This window comes from Plasmodium vivax, chromosome 8, assembly GCF_000002415.2.
Source record: "Plasmodium vivax chromosome 8, whole genome shotgun sequence".
In the NCBI taxonomy this organism is placed as follows: Eukaryota; Apicomplexa; class Aconoidasida; order Haemosporida; family Plasmodiidae; genus Plasmodium; species Plasmodium vivax.
The window spans coordinates 673,508-693,528 of record NC_009913.1 but is presented as its reverse complement, the minus strand read 5'-3'; the positions used below and the strand labels follow the sequence as shown (position 1 = coordinate 693,528).

General features: G+C 45.5%; 3 protein-coding genes across 3 annotated transcripts, besides 7 other annotated features; 2 read left to right on the top strand and 1 right to left on the bottom strand.

The window, feature by feature from the left end:
* Positions 1-217: 217 nt before the first annotated feature.
* PVX_094955 (hypothetical protein, conserved) lies at positions 218-2,923 on the top strand (the record flags this gene model as incomplete). Its single annotated transcript, XM_001614409.1, has 5 exons — positions 218-572; positions 835-1,702; positions 1,836-2,226; positions 2,464-2,539; positions 2,661-2,923. 5 exons carry the CDS (start codon positions 218-220, stop codon positions 2,921-2,923), a joined length of 1,953 nt encoding a protein of 650 aa, XP_001614459.1.
* Positions 2,038-2,076: a microsatellite.
* A 431-nt stretch (positions 2,924-3,354) lies between the features above and the next one.
* Positions 3,355-3,449: a microsatellite.
* Positions 3,450-3,498: 49 nt separating this feature from the next.
* Positions 3,499-5,340, bottom strand: PVX_094950 (prohibitin, putative). The gene has a single exon (XM_001614408.1). It carries the CDS (start codon positions 4,837-4,839, stop codon positions 3,988-3,990), a length of 852 nt encoding a protein of 283 aa, XP_001614458.1. The 5' UTR covers positions 4,840-5,340; the 3' UTR covers positions 3,499-3,987.
* Positions 4,116-4,146: a microsatellite.
* Positions 4,240-4,274: a microsatellite.
* A 143-nt stretch (positions 5,341-5,483) lies between the features above and the next one.
* Positions 5,484-5,551: a microsatellite.
* Positions 5,552-8,609: 3,058 nt separating this feature from the next.
* Positions 8,610-8,651: a microsatellite.
* A 4,350-nt stretch (positions 8,652-13,001) lies between these two features.
* Positions 13,002-13,110: a microsatellite.
* Positions 13,111-13,479: 369 nt separating this feature from the next.
* PVX_094945 (transcrition adapter 2, putative) lies at positions 13,480-19,686 on the top strand (the record flags this gene model as incomplete). The annotated part of the gene is made up of 1 exon (XM_001614407.1): positions 13,480-19,686. The coding sequence occupies one exon, from the start codon at positions 13,480-13,482 to the stop codon at positions 19,084-19,086; it is 5,607 nt and encodes a 1,868-aa protein (XP_001614457.1). The 3' UTR covers positions 19,087-19,686.
* Positions 19,687-20,021: the final 335 nt, after the last annotated feature.

Here is a 20,021-nt window from a genome sequence, read left to right as displayed (position 1 = left end):
AAAGATAAAGAGAAACTTAGGAACAACCTTGACCTTTCATCCGAGTTACCAAAAAGAACAAATATGGGCGTTCACATAACGCCATTATGCGGCAGGAAAAAATAAGTCATTTTCCTACCATTCGTTGCTTGCTGTTTCTTACCAGTTGGGGCTATTTTTTCCCCGTTTAAGACACCCCGTGGCGCTCCTCCCACTTTAACCCCCCCCCCGCAGGTTCATGCGAACTAGGTTCATCAAACCCGCCGACGAGGGGAGCATCGAGGCGATTTTGCAAAAAATCAAAGACGAGCGGGAAGCGGCTCGAAGGAAGAAGGAAGAAGAAAAGGAGCTCCGAGAAAAAAAAAAAACATTCGTAAAAGCGGATAAGTTGTTCCACAAAAAGACCTTCTTTGATGAGACCTTAGAATTAGACAAAGTAAATTCCAAAGCGGATATGAGTATGGATCATGGGAGTTCCGAGTTAGCAAAAGGAAGCACAAAAAATGTGGACAATGAAAAGCTAAATGAAGCCCTCTCGTTTTTGAAGCTCAACTTGGCCTTTTACTTCGCCGATGTGGACATTAAGAAGAAGGGTAAGACAAAATGGGGGGAGAGAAATTGATGGAATGGCTCGGAAGGGCTTACCAGGCTGGAGGAGTTAATCCCCTATTCAGCCGCTTATCAGCTACCCGTGTGGTGAGAGGCATGAAATGTGGCACGACGCGGTTTGGGGCATCGCTCAGGTTTGCCACCCCGTGACTTCGCGACTTCGTTACTTCGTAACTTTTGACTACTTCACTTCTTGACTTCCTAACCCCTTAACTTCTTACCCCATTAACTTCCCAACCCGTTAAGGAAAACTGAAGCAGGAGCACTACGTGGAGATTCTAAAAATGGTGAACCACAAGATGTGCGTGAGCCACCGGCGGCTGAAGAGCCACGCGGGGGGGGAGGACAAACCGGAGCCAAATGAATTCCCCCCGGAGAGCTACCCCTTTTATGAGTCGAATGAAGAGGGGAGCACCAGCACGGACGACAGTTCCAAGGGGGAATTTTCGGACACGCCAAATATCCCCAAGGGAAGCAAAAAAGGGACAGCCAAAAAGGCCACAAATAGAGATGATAAAAAAAAACTGCTGAACCTATTCAACGTTAACAATAAAGAAGTAGACCTCATCAAAGATATTAGCATTTACAAAAATAATATGTTTAATGGAAGTAACATTTTTTATGAGTCTAAAAGTGTCCCAAGAAATTGTGAGTTTTTCCTTTTCGACCAAGACAATGAATTTTACCCCTATATTTTTACCGATAATTACTACGACTTTTTACTGTACATTTCTTTTGCGGATGAAGAGGACAACGGATGTGTCTGCTATAATAACTACTTGCATGTCATCCCCACATACCTATATGAGTTGAAAAGGAATCGGGAGCACTTTGAGGCCATCCCTTTGGACAGCTTGCTCCTCTACAAGCAGCTAATTTTTGCATGCTACGAGAACGAACTGAATTTCATGTACGAAACGTTTCTGCAGGAATTTAGAAAATATGATCCTTCAGACAGTGGGTTTATTCACCGCTCCCAGATGAAAAGGGTGCTTCTTCAAAACGAGCACATCATGTCGAGGCAGGAGTACAAGCTGCTGCTCCGCGTTTTCTCCTACAACGATGATAACTATGTGTACTACAGGGATGTGCGCGAGGTGGTGCTGCGCCTCAGGTGAGGGGCGCCTCAGCGAGGAAGTGGCCACATTCAAAAGGGAACTCTACCAAAATGTGGGCACGCGTGATTCTTGGCACGCCGCGTCATCTGTGCACTTCTACACTTCTCCTTTGCTTCCCCCCCACCACAGATTCGAAGGCATCCGAAACAGCATCTTCGAGCGGAACGCGAAAATGCTGCAGAAGTACCTGTGCCAGGAATTAGTCAAGCACAACCTCAAGGGCAAAAAGAAGATACACATATTCGACTGCAAAAATGTCCTGGACTCTTGCAGCAGAATTTACCTGAATAAAAACATCATCCACATCATTCTGTCCTCCCTCAACTTTGACCGGAACCTAGAATTAGATGTGGCTGCCTTTTTGAGGGTCTCCATCACCATCATCATTAACAGCATAAAATTGGACACCGTACAGAAGATATACAATTCGATAAACGATGAGAAGCAGAAGAAGGAGGACTTTAAGGAGGACTCCGCGGGGGGGTACAAGGGAAAGGGGCCCTCCAAAAAATCGGAAAAGGTAAAATTAAGGAAAGGGGAGGGACAAAAGAAAGTCCAGTGCGGGCCAGACACATTATCATCACTGCGGCGTCAACGCAGCGGTGGAGTAAACACACCATATAGGAAAACATATGTGAAAAAGAATCGCCACACTGCTGCAACTTCGAAGTTTTACATTTTTCACACACTCCTCATACTGCTTACACTGCTTACACTCCTCACACCCCTCATTCGAATGACCTCCCCAATCGCTCAGACCAACATCCCCGCGCTGGAGCTGGTGGAGAGGACCCTAACCAAGCTGTTCAAAGTGCTGGACGAAAAGAACGAAGGTGCGGAAAGAGGGGGGTAGACTCCGAGGCGCAGATGGGGGTTCGCAAATCGGCCCCCCCGCTGTAGCATTGGCGATAGTGAGCCCGCTTATGTACACCCCCCACATGGCACCCCACGCAGACCACCTAAAAATAATTGACTTCATCGAAACGCTGCTGGAGTCCAACCAGAAAAAGAAAATCATCGACATTAAGGAAATATGCAAGCTGAGCAAAAACGAGCTGCAAGGGTTCGTGGCAGAGATAGACACGGACACCAAGGGGGGCAGCTACCCAAAGGATCAAATGAAAGACAACAGAAACTTTGACTTTTACAAAAATAAAAAAATCCATTATTCATCGCATATCCACAAGTGGTGCTCCAAAACGTATCAAATAAGGTAAAGACCCGGAGGGGGGAGAGTCCTCACTTTACACCAGCACATAGGAGGGTCGCATTACATGACATGCAAACGCCTGTCGTGAAAAATGTCCCACGTGACGCATCAGCCCAGTATCGATCCTTCCGCTGCTTCTTCACGTGCGTTTAAAAAAACAAAAAACCAAAGTGAGAACTTCCTCCCCTCCCCGGACGCGAAAACGAAATGTGAAGGAAGCTCACCATGTGGCCACTTGCACATGAAATTTTTTTCCCTTAGGTCGTGCAAATATTACAGCTACTTTTTTAACTACCCGGATGATTTAATTGAGATAGACGTAGGAAAGAAAAAAAAAAAGATACACACCCGTGGCGGTAGAAAGCGCAACATTGATACTAACTTATCTCCCCATTCTTTGCCCCCCCAGCGGATGCACACTTCTCCACCGCTTACTTTGCATGCTCACCATTTCGGCAGGACGAGCTGAACAAGGAGTTGCTCTTTTGCGAAGAGGAGAAGGAATAGGCAGAGGGGCAGCCGTGCAACGGTGCAGCCGTGCAGCGGTGTTGGAGTGGCGCCCCCGGCAGGACTGAGAAGTACACCCCTGCAGGACCGAGCGGTACACCCCTGCAGAACCAAGGGGTAATTTTTAAAATACGTCAAAATGGAGTTGCTTAAAAAATTACAAATGAAAAATGGCGAAGCGTGTTTAGGCAAAGGTGAGACATGCAGGTGGCAACTTCGCGGGGGCACCGTGTCTGTTGGGGAAGGGCAATGTAAGGAATGGCAAACTACGAAATAACCGCGTGAGAAGGACCAAACTGAAGAGCGGCAAAATTGCGGGGTGGGGACATGCTAACCGCACTCATGCGCACGATGAGCATCGTGTTGGTGTTAGGTCAGCATGGCCGCACACTGTGGGATGTGGCTACCTAGAAAAAATTAACAACCATTCGGGGGAACAGGCTGCAGTGCGTATTGAAGTGCCGCGCGAGGGGAGAAATCCCCGCATCACCGCCGCAACGCTTATATATCTGATGGCGAGCCTTACACATGGCATGATTCCTCTGTAGGCCTCCCACCCGGGGGTCACTTGGCAAAATTGAACAGAAGCGAGTCCGTGGACAACATAACCTTATTCTGACATTTGGAAATGATATTGGCGACCTCCTTCGAGAGTTCTATTTTTTTAAGTTCCATGAAGGCAGGGTTATCCTTCACCGCAAGTCCAATCAACTTGGCTACTTCGGCCTCCCCTTGTGCTTTAATAATTGTTGATTTTTTTTCTTGTTCTGCTTTTAAAACGATGTATTTGCTCCTTTCAGCCTCCTGCTGAGCCACCTGTTTGGCTTCCACAGCCTTCTCATATTCATTACTAAAACTTAGGTGCGTTATGGACGCGTCGTCTAGGAGGATATTAAAATCTTTGGCCCTCTGCACCAGCTGTTCCCTAACAGATTTGCTTACAACCTCCCTTTGGGTAATCAACTGAGAAGCGTTATACTGAGCCACCACACTTTTTAGCACTTCGTTAATGATAGAAGGAAGGACCTTCTCATCATATTCCTTTCCCAAAGTTCTATATATTTCTACCAGTTTATTTTCATTCGGTCTAGACAAAACTCGGCATGTGATGTTAACCATTTGTAAATCTCTAGATCCTGTTAAGGACATGAGAACACGAGGCTTCGTTCTCACGTCGTAAATTATACACCTCTCAAAATAGGGGATTAAAAAATGAGTCCCTTCTCCGTATATTCTGTTCGATAGGCCAAACAGCCTGTTGTACTTTATGGCTCTCTTTCCTGCCTCTACATTGTATAGGCTGTTATTAAACAGCCAACTGCTAAATGATGTTAACCCGAGAAATGCCCCCACGCTTACCCCTATCTTTCCTAGCCTTCTCAAATTGTGTATATCGAAGTTTTGCGGGTTGCTCATTCTGCCAATTGCGGGGGGGAGATCAGTCGGGAAGTTTTCACCTCTATGGAGGGAAAAAACGGCACAGTTACGATCTGCTGAGTGGAATGCCCTTTCCTTGCTGAAACCTTCTGCTCCAGTATTCTTCCCACTTGCACACGATCCAGGGATGGGCTCCTTTACCCCTACTGCAATGTACGCTGAAACGTTGGTATGACTGTCAATCGGGCACGCTATCGTGGCACATTCACCCGCGCAGAGCTATACGCACTCCCCGTTGGTGTACAATCCTGCCGACTTTCAAAGGAGGGTACGCACATTTCTGAATCTCCCCGTGTAGGTCATTTATTCGTTGCGTGCTTTGGAGCAGAAAAATTGGGAGGGTCGTTCTCGCACGGGGGGAGGGGACTCGCCACAATTATGTAAAGCGCTCAACGCGTGTTGCACTTGGGTGTACGTGAAAGTAAAGAAATAAGGAACGCAAAGCAAAGCAAATGAGAAGAACATAAAAGAGAAGGAAATAAAAGAAAAGCGTGCCATCACGCGTACATTCCTACACGTATGCGTTTAACTATCCCGGTTTCGCCACACGATGGTGTTCCAAAATAACGGCGTGTTTGCAGCGCGGCAAAAAAAAAAAAAAAAATAATACAATGCAGTACAGCACAGCATAGTATAGCACAGTATAACATAACGCATCGGCGCGCCGCTCAACAAGCGCAGCTGTGCGTGCGTTGCGTTTCCCCCGGGGGTTCAACCCTTGTGCAATTTTTGTGCAATTTCGAGTCCCCCGCGCTGCGCTGAAACACCCGCTTCGTCATTCCCAAATGGAAAAACGGACGAAGCGCTTCTACACCGAAGAGACTCCTTTTTTTATGGGGGGGGAGAAGATACTCATAGAAATGCATTTTTTCTTGGAGGGCAGAACCCCCAAAGGGCTATCTGCACAATCGTTGACGTATCCATCTTTTGCGGTGCAACAAATTGTACTACATCTTATGCTTCTCCATTTTTTCCTCCACTTGATCGAAACAGTTGCGTGCCAGCTGGCCCACCTCCCCCTTTTTTTGCGACGTTCCCGGAAAGGGTCATTTGGCATAAAAAGGAAATTCACAAAATTGAGGTGGAACATTTAAGAAGTAAACATTTTGTGCGCCTCGTTAGGCACCTACACATTGAAAGTGAAGATTCGAATGAGGAACTCCATTGTGTGTGGTTAGTTATGTGCTTATACCTCTCAGTGTGGACCTCACCTTAGGGAAGTACCCACAACGCACAGGTGTTCATTGCGATTTGGGAAAAAGGTGACACGCTAATGGGAAGCGAAAGGAATGTTTAACTGTGCAGGGTTGTTATGTTTTCCTATTTTTCTGTTTTTTTTTTTTTTTTGCCCCCCTTTTGGAATACTCCGCTGGTAGAAGTACACTTATTAGAGCACCCGTAATTGGGGGAAAAAAAAATGGAACAAAATAGGTGCAAAAAATTACCCTTTTCTAAGAATTACACCAAACAGTTGTGCATACCCTTTAATGAGGTAGTCCCTCCGATGGGTAAGAACTTTCGAACCGCAGCATTTTTGCATGCCCCCCTTTTTTTTCGGTCCTCAAAGTAGCTACTACTCCAAATATTGAGTGCAGGCAAAATGCGTGGCGACCCAAATGGCGGGCATCATTGTGCACTCATTTATTTTGCAATTATCGTCGCTCCTTACCACTGGCTTTAGATATGGGTGGTGCTCAAAGGGAATTCGTCCGGGGTGCACATTGTTTAATTATGTGCTACGCTTTTTTTTTTTTGTTTTTTTTTTACACCTTTTTGTACCTTTTTATGGCCGTATTTTTTACACAAAATGGCGGTCTTTTAATGCGCTCTGAAAAAACAGGAAGAGGTAAGTGACACTACCTGTTTGTACATATTTCAAAGAGCACTCTTTGGCTTGCCTTCTATTTTCCCCCTCCGCGATTGTACACACACCTTCGTGAGGTAGCCAACGTTTAGGAGAAGGCTTATTCTGCGAATAGGCACATGCCTGTGCATGTATATATGTATATATATTTACATGCGTGCCCACGGGAAAGACTTGACCCCTTTTTACTTTTTTCTCTGCGCATTTGCGTACCACTCTGCAGTCTACATCAGCGCTAGGGTCGCTGCTTCATCGTTGCTTCTTCCTATTTTGTGAAGCTAAGCATTGTAAAAATGGCAGGGAGGAATAGCTGTGTAAAATGTTCCTTCCCCTGTTGTGCACTATTCATTCGTTCATCTGTTAATTTGTTAATTTATTAGTTTATTAATTTTTTTTTTTTTTTTACACGGTGTTTTATTTTGTGCATGTAAATGTGTACAATGATGTTCATATATACAAATATGCATTTTTTTTTTTTTTTTTTTTTTACCATTTGCACTTTCGCTAGCGTATTGCTATTTTACCTTTTGATTGAGAAGTCCTAGGCGTGAGCTTTCCTTTCATGTCACCAAAAGGGGATACGAAGTGTGAAATCGAAGGAGAGAAGAGTCAAAAGGCACGGCCACGTTTATAGTGATTAATCTATCTGCGTTTACATGTTTTTTTTTTTTTTTTTTTTTTTTTTTTGTCAAATGTGTTATCCCCACATGAGAGCGAACAATAGCAGAAGTGTTTTTTTCCCTTTCCCCCTTTTTAGTTATAACTTCACGAGAGTGTAAATATTCAGATGTGCACACTTTACACATGACATGTGCGTGTATTTTTCGCTCGCAGCTCGGCAGCATTATTTCTTCTATGCGTATTTGCTGCTTCAGGGGAACCTCTGCATCCGCCTACACGTATGCATATGTATGAGAATAACTACGTACGTGTGTGCTGGCCCAGGATCTTCACATCCGTAGTAGGTGTATAAGCATGGGCGTGCCCGCATAGGAGCATCCATTTGGACATGTGATGGTGGTGTGTGGAGAGGCTTCTTCTTTGCACACTCGTATAAATGACGCGAATGCATCTCACTCGAAATTGCTCGCGTCTCAAATGTGCCACTAACAAATGTGTCGCTAGCAAATACGTACAACATTGGGGAAGGAAGGGGGGAGGGAGTTACATAACAATGCTTAAGTGAATGCCCCCCGGTTTTGCATCCCATTATGACAAGTTTAGTGGAACACTTTACGCATATTCCTTCACATGTCTGTTTTTTTTTTTTTTCCTTTTTTCCCGTGCTGTTGCTACGAGGTGCACTTGTGTGACTACTCGTGCAGGTGGTGGGAAACCATTTCGTAGACCCCTACTACAAAATATAACCCCTGGGAAGGAGCATATGTACGTCCGAAGAGTGCCCAGTAGGAAATGTAACCATCTCTTTTGGGGTAACCCCCCCAAGACAGCTTCTTCCCCCATGTAAATGCATCCCTCTTTGTCAATTATGTGACGAAGCTACCTATCACGAATTGAATGCGGTAGGAATTCATGAGTAATCACAAGACAAATTAGTCTAACGCCGTTTGTTACAGTGGTTTATCTGCGCTAATTTGGTTTGTACATTCATGGCGGTTTAATTTTTTCACATGTGCTGCGTTACGCGTTGTGCCTTCGGTTGGACACGTCTCTCCCCTGTTAAAGGTCAAAATTTTAACACCCCTGGGGTGTTCCTTTATTATTATTTTTTTTTTTTTTTTTCCATACATTTATGCATAAATTGTCGACACTGCCTCGTTTAATTCATTTTTTTGTTAGTTACACAATAAGGGGATTTTTTTAAAACGCCCCAATATTACTTCCTTTTTTATGTAGGATTGACTTATTCAAATTAATGTGCAATTTATTACGAACAGGTATGTCCTTGGCCTTTTTTTTTTTTTTTTTTCTTGGTTCCCCATGGTGTGATGACTCAACGCAGGGGTCACTTTCGCAGTATGCCTACTTTTTGCACAGCTTTGATTTTTTTCCGCTTTATTGCGGCTACATCGGTGGGCACAAGTAGCATACACCGGGTGCATATACGCATGGAGACTTAAGCGGTAAGGGTAGGAACTGTAGGAACTCCGTTGCACCCCGCTTAGTTGTGCGCGCGGAAATTTTATGCGTGCGCGGAGAATTCGCTCGTACCCATCCGATCATGCCATTCCGTGCGGAACTTTTTTTTTTTTTTTTTTCCCTCCCATGTGAAGTGATCGAGGAAGTATTATACGAATGGCACCTGTGCGAACAAGTACTCTGCAGTGGGGAAGTTTTATTCTGTACTGCAATTCCTCCTTTTGGAAAATTAAAATGGGAAAAATTGCATGTTCGCAATTTGTAACCCCTTGGAAAATTCCTTTACATGTACGGAATTCAATTTGTTTAAGAAAACTCATTTGATTCGATAAAGCTGCTTTTTCTTGTGTACGTGAAAATAACGATTGCATATACGTACATGTGTCAACGCATGAGAGGGGGATGTGGGGGGGTATATATACATACATACATGTGCGGGACAATCGCAAAGGTGGGTACGTTCTCCTTGCGTTGATCGATAAGCGCATACGCTGCAGTAAGCCCAAACGTATGTAATGGGGTATGCATATAACGTTATATACATTTATATAAGCATTTTACATACCGCGAGAATGCCCTTTAAAATTGCGCATTTGTTACGACGATGAAGGTATTCAGCAGAGGTACAACTTTTTCCCATTTGCAACTTTTTAATTGTATAGTAAATGTTCACGTAATATTTTTTAAAATATTCCCAATCACGCGTATTAACTTAGTGATGATCCAAACGAATTGCAATTTTTTAACAATTTCATTTCCTTCCCCTTTTTAATTCCCACTCGCGCGAATACATTCTTCGTGCGCCCCTTTGGAAGCGCATAAATGGCATATTCATTCCATTGGCATACGCGCGAGGAGGTACGCGTAAGATGAATCCCCACATGGGCGTATTTTTACGTATGCGTATGTATCCCAAAAATAAATGGTTTTTTTTTTTTTTTTTTTATTTTTCTTGGCATTATTTACTACCCCCCAGTTAACATGCACTATTTTGAAATTTTTTTTTTTTTTTTTTATAAAAACCCTTAGCTTTTTTCTTTTGGATAAATTTACCGTTTTTCCTTTTTTACGTATAAAGAAAAAATAAGTAAAAATAAAAGGAAAATAAGTTAAAAATCGCACTTGTTTACATGTTATTAATTTCCTGAAAAGGATGAAAATTGCGAATAAAAAAAAAAAAAAAAAAAAAAACGAAATTGTATACGCATATATATGTATAAAATAATATACGCAATATACGTGCGCGTATGTTTGTACGTATGCGTACATTTCACGTGTCATTAAACCCTGCCAGTGACGCACTTTTTCCGCACCCGGCGCGCACGCATATGCGCTTATTATGTATGTAACGTATGTACTTATATATATGTACATACGTATACGTACTAGTGACATACTTTTGCGCACATATACGGGCAGCACGGGCGAGCTCCCTGGAAAAGCGGAAATGCGAAGGGCCACTGGGAAAGAAAAATGTTCATGCGTGTTGTAACCCCCCCCGTCGCAACGGTGTTAACGATTTTGTGCTAGCTTACCAAACAATGATGATAGGGAACCCCTTATTTTTTATAAGTTCATGTTTAATCTCTCTTTTATGACCTAAGGACATTTTAAGAATTGCAAACCTTGAGTGCGTTGATTTCAGCCGCGCCCCCCTTTGACTGCTTTAACTTTTCACTTAAGGGTTGAGAAGTGGGTGCACATTTGTCGGAAAATCGAAACGTGGCAAAGGTGCAAAGGGGCAAAAATTGGAAAACGGGGGAACAATTCCAAATTGCCCCCCGCTTCTACAAATTGCTCGAAACTGAAGAAGCGGAGGCCAACAGTGCTGACACTGTGGAGAAAGCTACTTGCACGGAAGAACGCAGCTAATCGGGAAGAAGAGAGAAAGAAAAAAAAAAGCAAAACAGTGCAAAACCTGGCAAAACCTGACAAAACAGGCAAAACAAACCAAGACAAATCCAATTGAAAAACCACGTGCCCATTTTCCATTTACGTATGTGTACCCATATGTAACGTACGTGGCATTCATTGCATCCTTTTCGAAGCCACCCCTCTCCCCCTTAACCCGCCTCATTATATTACCCTTTCCCTGAATTAACCATATGATGAATAATACATACAAATATGATGAGACGTATCCATGCACATTAACAACGTACGAAGGAAGCTTCGGGGTTTACAATTCATGTGTAGAATACGAAAAGGAGCAGTTAAGAAGTTTCAATCAGCAGATAGTAAAAAATGTAATCATCGAGATTTTGCTATTTGAGCACCTGAGGAGGGCAACCAAGGGAGAATTGAACGGTGGGCGTCACAACCACGCAAAACTGCTCAGTAGTAACAACGTACATGGGAGGAAGAGGGACGATGAGAAGAATTCGCAAAGGGGCTTTCCTCCCAATCGTCATACGGTATGTCTAAACGAAGAATGCACAAGTCATGTGGGGGATTATCATACATACGGGTGGCATGCAAAAGATGAACAAATTGACACTCCGAAAGGCGGCAAAACTGTAAAGGTGGAAAGATGCGGGGTGCGCAGGAAGAGCAAAAAAACGAAAAAAAAATATTATAATAAAGGGATAAAGAAAAAAAGGTATATTGCAAGGAGGGAGCACAGGAAAGAGGACCAAACTGGAGGCATCAATACCATCGGAAGTGACAGTCCCCGTTGCGCGCGATTGGAAAAGGGTGAAAGGGCGGCATTTATGGGGAATTATAACGAAGGCCGCTCTACCACGAACGAGCTAATAAATAACTATATCAACGCGGAAGAGGCTTTTTCTGAAATTACAAAAAAAGGAGAGAATATTTCTTGCCATCTGGTGGAAAGCGGAAGACGCTCCTCGATTGAGCATGCCGTTTTAAATGATCTAACGACGTTCGCAACCCGTTTGTCGCACCCCATCTGTTCATTGCACGAACTGATGAAGGACATTTTTTTGGGCGCATTTTTTCCGAAAGGGGTGGAGAAGCATTCATACCATTTGACCAATAATATGCTTTGCAGTGGTGATAACCCTGTGTGGTTGTGCACATTAGGGGAAGTGCCCCGAGGTAGAGACCTTCTTCCCACACAGATCAAGACACCGAGAAGTCACTTTTTAAACACCCTCATTAATTATTTCCAGTTGGCTCAAAAATATAGCGACTTGCACGAGTTGTTAAAAAGAACAACCTTTTCGTGGCAGCAAATGTGTAAAGAAGGGCATGCCTGTGTGGAGAAAAACGATGAAGGGGACAAAACCAGTGTGTCAACATACGAAATGATGAAATTAGCTTATCATTTGGCTACATCTAACAGGGGTAGCACAGCCCTTGGAGGTGTTTTTCCCCAACGCATTCTTTGGGGCACACCCCTTTTTAGGGCAACAGTTGAAAATATTTTGCTCATGAAACAAACGCAAGGTTGTACTGTTAAATCGAATCAGCGTTCTTCTCACCGGGACGTTGCCATCTCTGATGATGTTTGCTTCGAAATGAATTTCCAATCAGAGCCTCTTTTGTGTACCCCCATTTTTATTAGCAATTGCGAAATGAGGAAAGGAGCCTCTGCCATGTTTAAAGGGATATGCCATGTTGACCGCAAAATTGATTTCCTCTTTTGGGGGAATATTCCCCATCTGCACAAAACCAAGTGTGATGAAGTGCGTTATGAAAACGGTTGCTTTGCAAAGGGTTCTCAAGCGTGTTCGTCATGTGTCCCTCCCCCTTTTGGGGATCCTATTGGGGGAAGACCAACACGAGGAAGAATGAACCGCGTCAGCATTGTGCCCTTTTTAAGAAAACGTGTGGCTAGGCGAATTAGCAAAAGTTGCGACATTTGCTGGCTGCACGGGAGGAGAAATTGGAAGAGGAAATGGAGAGACGGAGCCCTATTGAGAGAGCCCCAAAAGGGAAAAATAAATCATCTGTATTGTGTGCATAATGGAAGAGGTCAAGATGGGTTTGTTAGGAAGGGCAACAAGGGGGATGCTCAGTTCAAGAGCGAATATAAAACCATCCAGGGAAAACCAAATCGTTGTGTAACCCAGCTGGGGATACCAAACCGAAGCGCACATAACGCTCGTGTTACCCCCCCGAGTGGAAAAAAAATGTTATATTTTAATATGGCTTGTAAAAATATGGTGATTGAATTTTTATCCCTCAGTGAGGAAGAACAAGGAGCATACAAATCGTCATCCCCCATGGTTGTGGAGCCCTCGCATTGCTCATTACTCCCCGTCAGTAGTGTAGACCAAAGCGTCCTTAGGAACTGCCCGAAATGGGGTGAGGATCCTACGACCTACTGCATTAGCAACAGCGGAGGTGACAACGGTGGGAACAACTACTCCGGCGCATATTCAAACGGCAACTGCCGAGGTGACACGCCCAACGGGGGCGGCAGCGCGGGTAACTGTGGCGGGATGAAAGGTTCCGGAGGTTCCGGAGGTGGCGGCCTTGGGGGTGCAGGAGGAAGTGGCGACAACAACGGGGAGAACAACAATAATAATAATAATAATAATAATCACAACAATCACAGGGATGCCTTCCACGACCCAGAGGACGACGAGCAGGGCAACACGAACGATAGCAAGAACGGAGGTAGTAACATTGAGAAAGGCAGGAACGCCATCAACATGCACGAAATGAAAATGGACGATGTGAATCTCATGTATGCCAATCACGAGAAGGACAGTGCAACCAGCATGATGAATGGGAGTTACGTTGACAGCAACGCAGGGCATTTAGAAAACGCCTACAAACATGAAAGCAGCAGTGGTGGGAATCATCTTAACATGGCAGGAAAAGGAGACCCCTTCTTTGAGAATGCAGAAAATAACAAAGCCATTGGGATGATAAGAAGTGCATCGAACAGCTTAATGAACAAGGGGGGCGGGCCCCCCGCGGAGATGGGCAGTTCGAATATGAATTATATGCCCCACGTGAATGGGCAGAATGGGAAGGGCGCCATGGGTAGCGGCATGGGCAGCGGTATTGGCAGCGGTATTGGCAGCGGCTTCAGCAGCGGCATGAACAACCCCAGGATGAACAGCGTGCCCCCGAATCAAATGATGAATTTCCCAAGCATGTTTATGGGGCCGAACATGCTGCAACCGCATGGGGCGAACGCGCTGCAATCGCATGGGGCGAACATGCTACAACCACATGGGGGTCAAAGTGGCATGCATACTAGCATGAATAGCAGCGGTGGGGGTGGAGGAGACCCCTTGGATAATATGCAAAATATGCAAAGTGTGCAAAGTGTGCAAAGTATGCAAAATGTGAAGCAGCCAGCAGGAGGAATGCTCAAACATAAGCACAACCAGTTCATGCCCCCCGGGCAGAACGCGGGAGATAACAAAATGACCAACTCACAGCCACATAGCAGCACGAGCAGCAGCAGCAGTAGCGTGCCCCCAAATAATTTCATGCCCAATCAACTGCACCAGCAATTTCAAATTCAACAGCAAATGCATTTGCAGCATTTATTTCATCAGAAAAATATCCACCCCTATAATATGATGCAGCCAAATAACCCTTCCAAGTTTCCACCCCAACAAGGTGCCCAGAAACAGGCAAATGCTTCTATCCTGAAAATGCCTCAGATGTTATCGATGAATTCCCCTGACCGGAGGAGCAACTCCATTTCGCAGAAGATGCCGAGGCATGTAATGAACCCCATGGATTCCTCCAGCAATTCGCAAAGAAGTGCCAACACGTCGAGCATGACCTCCATGACCAACCCGTCGAGCCATGTAAATCCTATGCCGTTGAAATATCCCTACAAGGGTAGCAGCACATCACAGCATATGAGCAGCACCAGCAGCAGTAAAAACAATAGCAGCAGCAACAACAATAGCAGTGGCAACGGCGGGAACATGCCCGCGCAGCAGCTGCAGCAACAGCACGGCTTGCCAAACCCGATGGGCAGCGTGAACCACGCTGTGGGCCTCAGCATGAGTCACAACTTGACCAACAAGCAGGGCGTGCAGCAGGGCGTGCAACAGAACGTGCAGCAGAATGTGCAACCGAGCATGCCGCCAAACATGCCGCCGAACATGCTGCCGGGGCCGCACCTCCTGCAGGCCAAGCAGAATTCGCAGCAGTTGCTAATGCAGTCGCCGGGTTCGTCCAACCAGTCGAACGTGCAGCCCCTCCTCGCCTCGTCCACCGCGCAGAAGGGGGTGCCCCAACTGTTTCAGCACCCGCCGAGCGCGCAACAGGGCATGCAGCAGGGTATGCAGCAAGGCGTGCAGCACCAACAGAACGCCCAGCAGCAGATGGGCCCCACGACCAAAACGATGAACACGACGAGCATATCCGGCTCGATCAACAGGCAGCCCAGCCACGTGTCCTTCTCGCACGTTCCCCTGAGCCAGCAAAACATGCCGCCATTCATGCATGGCAACCCCATGCACATGTACCAGCAGCAGCCCCCGTTTTTCCCGAGGGCGTCTTCAACTCCGCAGCACATGGGTCCCCAGCAGCTTTCTTACGAGTGGATGCACAGCCCCTACATGCAGCACCAGTACATGCTTCAGCAGGGCATGTTGACGCCTCAGCAGATGTTCCTGCAGCAGCAGCAACAGCAGCAGAAGCAGCAGGGCATGTTGCACCACGCGCAGCAGAGCGTGCCTCCACTGCACCTGCACGCGCAGAAGCAGGGCCTCTCGCCGATGCAGCAGAGCATGGCTTATCAGCATCAGCAGCAGCATCACCAGCCGCAGCAACAAATGCAAATGCAGAATGTGGCGAATCTACCGCAACACATGCAAATGATCCCACAGCAGCATGCGAACATGCCATTCAAGCAAAATGCAGCACAGCCATTTCCCCCAATGTTTAAGGATAACATCATTCCAGGAAGTACCAATTTCGATTTTATGGAAAACATGAATGACATGCAGAGAATGGGATCCTCCTTAAAATGTCACATCCTAGACGTGAACACGAGCAATAACATCTCATTGGAGGGAGCGATTGAAGAGGACATATTTGACAGCAACTATCACTGCGATATATGTAACAAAGATATTACGCATGCAATAAGAATAAGGTGCGCCGAGTGTGTAGATTTCGACCTATGTGTAAATTGCTTCAGCAGTGGAAAGGAGATGAAATCCGAAAAATGTGAGCATTATAACTATCACAATTATATACCCATACCAAAATATGACTTCCCTTTGTATAAATTAAATTGGAGTGCAGAAGAGGAGCTGCTACTGCTAGATGGGATAAGCAAATATGGGTTTGGAAATTGGGAACAAGTAGCTGATTTGGTAAATTCCGCTGCGAAAATTGCCAAGACGGATAGAGAGTGTGAAAAACATTACTACAATTTTTACCTTAAATCTAATTGTGCCCCGCTGCCGGATAATAAAAGGTTATTAATAAAGCCGGATGGAAATCCATACGAAATTGAACATGTTACAGAAAAGGATCTAAACGAAAATGATGATTATGTGCAACCGAAATCGAAGAAAAACAACAGGACGCAGATTATAGGCTACTGGCCACTAAGAGGAGACTTCGATATTGAATATGATAACGACGCGGAGTTGTTGCTAGCTGATATGGAATTTAAAGAATCAGATTTGCCTCAACAGAAGGAGCTAAAATTGCAGGTGCTGGAGATTTATAACTCCAAATTGGATGAAAGGATTTACAGAAAAAGGACCGTTATTGAGAGGGGCCTCTTGGACACCAAGTCGCAAATGCAGAGGGATAAGAAGAGGACCAAGGAGGAAAAGGAATTGTATACTGCGCTGAAGCCGCTATCCAGATTTCACTCCCCGCAACACCACGAATATTTCATTCAGCTGCTCCTGGAGGAGCAGAAGCTCCGCCAAAGGTTGACCAAACTGCAGGAGTGGAAAACGCTGGGGCTGCAGAACATCGAGCAGGTGCAGGAGTACGAAATTGAGAAGAACCGGCGGGCGAAAGAAGCAGTCAAGCAGCAGCAGCAGCAACAGCAACTGCAGCAGCTGCAACTGCAACTGCAGGAACAGCCAGAAAAGGTCGGCGCGAAAGCCCTCAAGAGCAACAAAAAGGAATGCAGAATTAAGCAAAAGGAGGAAGAAGACATGGAGGAAAGCAAAAAATTAAACATCGATACGTTTGTAGAACTGGACCTGTTGAACGAGAAGGAAGTGGAGTTTTGTAAAAATATGAAACTACCCATTCTGTTCTTCCTACTCATCAAGAGGCTACTCATAATGGAAATTAGCAATAGCAATTTGAATATGCTCAAGGATATCAACGAGTTGAAGCTCAAGGGTTACAAGGTGGGCCAACTCTACGACTTCTTCCTCAGCTTCGACATTAACCAGAAAGAGGAACTCCTAAACACCAACGGAAATGGCAACCTTAAAAATTCCTACATAAGGAAGAACGAAGATAAGAGACGGAAGCTCAGGACGAATTATGACTACAACAGTTTTAGTCGATCGGAGAAGGTGGAGGTGGACGACCCGAACGATAACGGAGGCAATGCCGGTGGCGCTCCCAGCAACGCGGGGAACAACTACGCCGGGGGAAACTACCAGGGGGGCGGCTATCCGGGGGGTGCCTATCCGGGGGGTGCCTATCAGGGGAGCGCCTATCAGGGTAGCGGCTATGCGGGAGGACCAACCGGGGGGGCAGTCTGCGGCCCGAGTGGCATCACCAATGCAGCCACAGGTGCCGCCCCCAGTACCACTGCAAATGGTAGTGGCACCCCAACGGTGAGAGCCGAAATGCCCAGTGAAAGCGCGGGGAACGCCCTGCAGACGAACGAGGAAAGTGCGACCATCCCGAATGAACCGAACTTAAACGGTGACCCACTGAACGATAAGGACCTACCGACGAGCATCCAATCTGTGGGAAAAACTGACGAGAAGGAAAACCTAGGAGACCCCACCGATAAAGAAAAAACGACGAGTAGCGCTCCTGTAAGTGCCCCCGATGGAGCAACTTCTACCATGAAGGACAAAAAATCCAGAGAGAGAAAAGTGAAGAAAGAAAAAGACGAGAAAACGACACAGCAGTTGGCAACTCCCAAAGAATCCGAAGGGGTGAGTAGCCCCACTAAGGAAGTGAGTCCAAGGAGCCCAGAAAATTTAACCGCTAGTCAAAAGAAAAAAGCCAACGTGAAGAAGAAAGGAAGTACTAGTGCAGCCACAACCCTGGAGGGGGAAAAAACGGAGAACGCGCAAAGTTTGGGAGGCCTCGAGGGGGCAGCGGCAGAAGAAGGGGGCGCCAATGAGGAGGAAAAGCAGACCAAGGAAGTTTCGCACGACAAGAAGGAAGCAGAAAACAAAACGAATGAGTCCAAGCGTAGCGAGGTAGAAGCGCCCCCCAGCGCTGCAACACCCAGCGCTGCGACACCCGGGGGAGAAAAACCCACCGATGTGAATGCGCCCAGCCCGTACGACGAAGAAGACAAAGAGGTGGAGGAGGACTATGGAGACCTGGACGACGATGGAGATGACAGAGAAACAAACGCCGACGTAGACGCAGATGAAAATGAAAAAAAAAGTAAAAAGAAAAGCTCAAAACAGAAAACAGAAATTAAGGAAGAAAGCTCAGATTTAGTCAGCACAATGACAATGAAGACAAGCATAGGGGATAGCAATTCTACAAATGAAATTTTAAAAACTTCAAATAATTCGAGGAGAAAATCGGTGGATAAAACGAAGGAAACTCCATCACAAGTTAAAAGTACCAGCCAAGGTAAGAAAAAAACGGGGGAGGCAAATATAACTGAAGAGAAGGAAATGAGCAGTAGTGGCACATTTAATAATGCAGACCATTCGTCGGGCAAGCTGAAAAAAGGCACTCCAAAGAACGAGGACAGTCTTAGCAGTGAAATTTTTGAAAACACGTCAAAAAAGCGAAGTAACAGCAAGTCCAAGAAAAGTAGTGACTACGATTTGAGTAGAAATGACTCCAGAGTGAGCAGCCATTTAGATCTGGAAAATGAAAACAGTTGTTGTGTGGAACCATTTGATTCAAGCTTAGAATTGGATGGAAAATTACCCAAAGGGAAAAAGCTGAGCACCCCCTCTCCATCTTCTTCATCCGTATTGAGTAAGAATGATAAGAACAGACGTAGCAAAGCGAAGAGCGACAATTTGAACACCGATTTGGTATCTTCCAGCGTTGATACGAAGGATAACGACAGAAGTGATAGGAAGGCCAAAACGGCTGACGACAGTTTGAAGAAGAAGTCGTCGAAGAAGAGGAAGGGCTCCACCAGTTTGGTTTCCTCGTCGACGAAGAAGTCCATGAAGATGTGACGTCGCCTGGGCAGCCTCCACACCTGAATAACTCTCACAAGGGATGTGTGCAATTAACTGGCCCACCGTAGGAGCGGCGCCGCAAACACAAACTGTTTTATTAACCGATGTTTTATTGACGAAAGGTTGGTATGCCACGAGTATGCCTTTTTTTTCTTCCTTTTTTTCTTCCTTTTTTTCTCCTTTTTTTTTTCTTCTTTCTTTTCCCATGCGCAGTGTTTTACCCGCCCCTTACACGTTTGTTTATTAAATTTCTCGCGGTTGACACCACATAATGTGTTGAACGTATGTATGTCTTCCTCCATCTGTCCCCCTTTTCCGTGTGTGTTTGTGGGCAAGAGGGGGGACGCAACCACTGCACGCACGCAGCTCATGTTTTTACCATTTTACGAAGCGGGACGGACGACGGTCTGTTTATAAAATGTTTGTTCAGACAGAAGACAGAATCGGGAAACGATTGTCCCCCCGCTGGCGTGGTTCGTTCAGCCGCTTCGCACATTCTGCACCTTTCGCACCTTTTCGCGTGATTTTTGTTGTAAAGGCGAGCCGGCCCCTTGCCTCGCTGCCCCTGTGCGTGTACACATATGTACCTGTACGTACGCATGTATGTGTGCACATACTGCAGTTGTTTATTTTTTAATTTTTTTCTCTGCTATGTGGAGCAAATAGCGCCTTCTTCCCCCTTTCTTTCCACCTCATTTTTACAGTAGACTTAACTTTTTAAAGCTTTTTGTATTTTTTAATTTAAACAAATGTGAAACAAAAGTTGTAGCATATGGAGCGGGGGAGCAAAATAAATATAAATATAAATAAGTAAAAAATAAAAAAAAAAAATTCCAAATGGAGGCTCTTCCCCTTTTGCAAATGAGAAGGAGCGGCGGGATGAGTACAATCATGTATTCTCTCCGCACACGCGCAGAGCTCATTCGTGCGCG

What these genes read in the sequence shown, in the direction of transcription:
- PVX_094950 (XM_001614408.1), bottom strand. Translation starts at nt 4,839, where the DNA reads ATGAGCAACCCGCAAAACTTCGATATACACAATTTGAGAAGGCTAGGA.